This window comes from Vidua chalybeata, chromosome 6 (genome assembly GCF_026979565.1).
Source record: "Vidua chalybeata isolate OUT-0048 chromosome 6, bVidCha1 merged haplotype, whole genome shotgun sequence".
Classification (NCBI taxonomy): domain Eukaryota; kingdom Metazoa; phylum Chordata; class Aves; order Passeriformes; family Viduidae; genus Vidua; species Vidua chalybeata.
Window position 1 is genome coordinate 59,266,955 of NC_071535.1, and position 2,140 is coordinate 59,269,094.

Here is a 2,140-nt window from a genome sequence, read left to right on the forward strand (position 1 = left end):
TGCATATTTCATCTGCAAAGTGCTTCACAAACATGAATTTCCTAATTATAGGCGGATGATTTACTAAAACTGGAAATTCCTCACTAGTTCTGGCTTTCCCTTTGAAGCTCCAGGATTCGCTCTTGTCCCTCGGCACTGTGGAGGATCCCCGACGCCGCTCGCTCGCTCGCTCGTTCCCGGCACAGGCAGCGCACGGAGAAGGAGGACACGGAGCCGACGGCCACCTGCCCCGAGGTGTCCGCGCCGGCGGATCTCTGCGCGGGCTGCGGGGCGTGAGCCGCGGGGCGCCCACGTGGGGACAGCGAATCCCGGGGTGGCGCGGACAGCGGCCGGCACCGCGGCGGCTCCCGGCGCACCGGGCCGGCCCCCCCCGCCCCCGGCGGCCCCGCCGCACCGGGCAGGAAGGGGTGGAGCGGCCGGCGGAGCGCACGGGCGGGGTGCCGCGGGCGGGGAGGGGACGGCAAGGCATCCCGGCCGCGCCGAAGCCGGGCGGACGGGCAGCGCCGCGCCTCCGCCGAGCGCTCCCCATGGAGCGGCTGCCCGGCCAGCGCTGAGCCCGCGGCCCCGGCCGCCCGCCCGCAGCCGCCCCCGATGGAGCCCGAGGAGCGGAAGATCTCGGTGTGGATCTGCCAGGAGGAGAAGCTGATCTCCGGGCTCTCCCGGCGGACCACCTGCTCGGACGTGGTGCGGGTGCTGCTGGAGGACAGCCACCACCGGCGGCAGCGCCTGGCGCCGCCCGAACCCGCCGGAGGGATGCTGTCGGGGCCGCCGCACTCCTACTGCATCGTGGAGAAGTGGCGCGGCTTCGAGAGGATCCTGCCCAACAAGACGAAGATCCTGCGGCTCTGGGTGGCGTGGGGGGACGAGCAGGAGAACGTGCGCTTCGTGCTGGTGCGCAGCGAGGCTTCGCTGCCCAACGCTGGGCCGCGCAGCGCCGAGGCGCGGGTGGTGCTGAGCAAGGAGCGCCCCGGCCGCGGCCTGGGGGCGGCCCGCGCCAGCCTGGCGCTCACGCAGGAGCGGCAGCGGCGGGTGGTGCGGAAAGCCTTCCGCAAACTGGCCAAGATCAACAAGAAGCGGCAGCAGCCGCTGGCCCGGGAGGCCTCGTCGGCGGAGAGGATGGAGACGCTGGTGCACCTGGTGCTCTCGCAGGACCACACCATCCGACAGCAGATCCAGCGGCTCCGCGAGCTGGACCGCGAGATCGACAGGTACGAGGCTAAGATCCACCTGGACCGCATGAAGCGGCACGGCGTCAACTACGTGCAGGACACCTACCTGGTGGGCACGGGCGGCGGCGAGCCCGAGCCGGGCCGGGAGCCGGGCCAGCCCGCCCCCGAGGAGGACTACGCCAGGAAGTGCGAGGAGGTGCTGCAGCTGCAGGAGCAGCGGGCGCAGCAGGAGGAGCTGCTGGAGCACCTGGCCGCCGAGATCCAGGAGGAGCTCAACGAGCGCTGGATGAAGCGGCGGCGGGAGGAGCTGGAGCTGGCAGCGGGGCCCGGGCTGGCCGACACGGACTGCGACACCACGGAGCTGAGCGGCGGCGAGGGCGAGCTGCACCTGGAGCACGAGCGGGTCAAGACCCAGCTGAGCACCAGCCTCTACATCGGCCTCAAGCTGAGCACGGACCTGGAGGCCGTCAAGACCGACCTGGACTGCACGCAGCGGGCGTGGGAGGACAAGGAGCGGGAGCTGCAGCGCCTGCTGGAGACGCTGGGCACCCTGGACGTGGCGGAGGCGCCGGCGGAGCCGCTCGGGGCGGCGGGCGGGGGGCGGCCGGCGGCGGCGGGGGGCGGCTGGGTGGAGCAGGCGCGGGCGCTGCGCAAGGACCGCGCCGACAATGACGAGGACTCGGACACGGGGCTGAGCTCCATGCACAGCCAGGACTCGGACTCGCTGCCCGTCTGCGAGTCCCTCGTGTAGCCGCCCGCCCGCCCCGCCGCAGCCACCGCGGGCGCAGGGCGGGCGGGCGGAGCGGGGTGCCGGGGCAGAGGGCGGCGGAGGACTGCGGGCAAGTGTGGGGCAGGCGAGGAACCTCCCGGCGCAGGAGGCAGTCACACAGAGGAAACATTTTAATTTGAGCTCTGGAGTTTAAACTTGTTCTGACTAGTCATCCGCGGGCAGCGTTTAGGCTGGCTCGCCG

General features: G+C 71.9%; 1 protein-coding gene across 1 annotated transcript; it reads left to right on the forward strand.

The window, feature by feature from the left end:
• The first annotated feature begins 553 nt into the window (after positions 1 to 553).
• Positions 554 to 1,920, forward strand: RASSF10 (Ras association domain family member 10). Its single transcript, XM_053944419.1, has one exon. The coding sequence runs from the start codon at positions 592 to 594 to the stop codon at positions 1,918 to 1,920; it is 1,329 nt and encodes a 442-aa protein (XP_053800394.1). The 5' UTR covers positions 554 to 591.
• The last annotated feature ends 220 nt before the right edge of the window (positions 1,921 to 2,140 follow it).

Excerpts from the sequence above, each read along its gene's own strand:
- RASSF10 (XM_053944419.1), top strand. The coding sequence starts at position 592 with ATGGAGCCCGAGGAGCGGAAGATCTCGGTGTGGATCTGCCAGGAGGAG.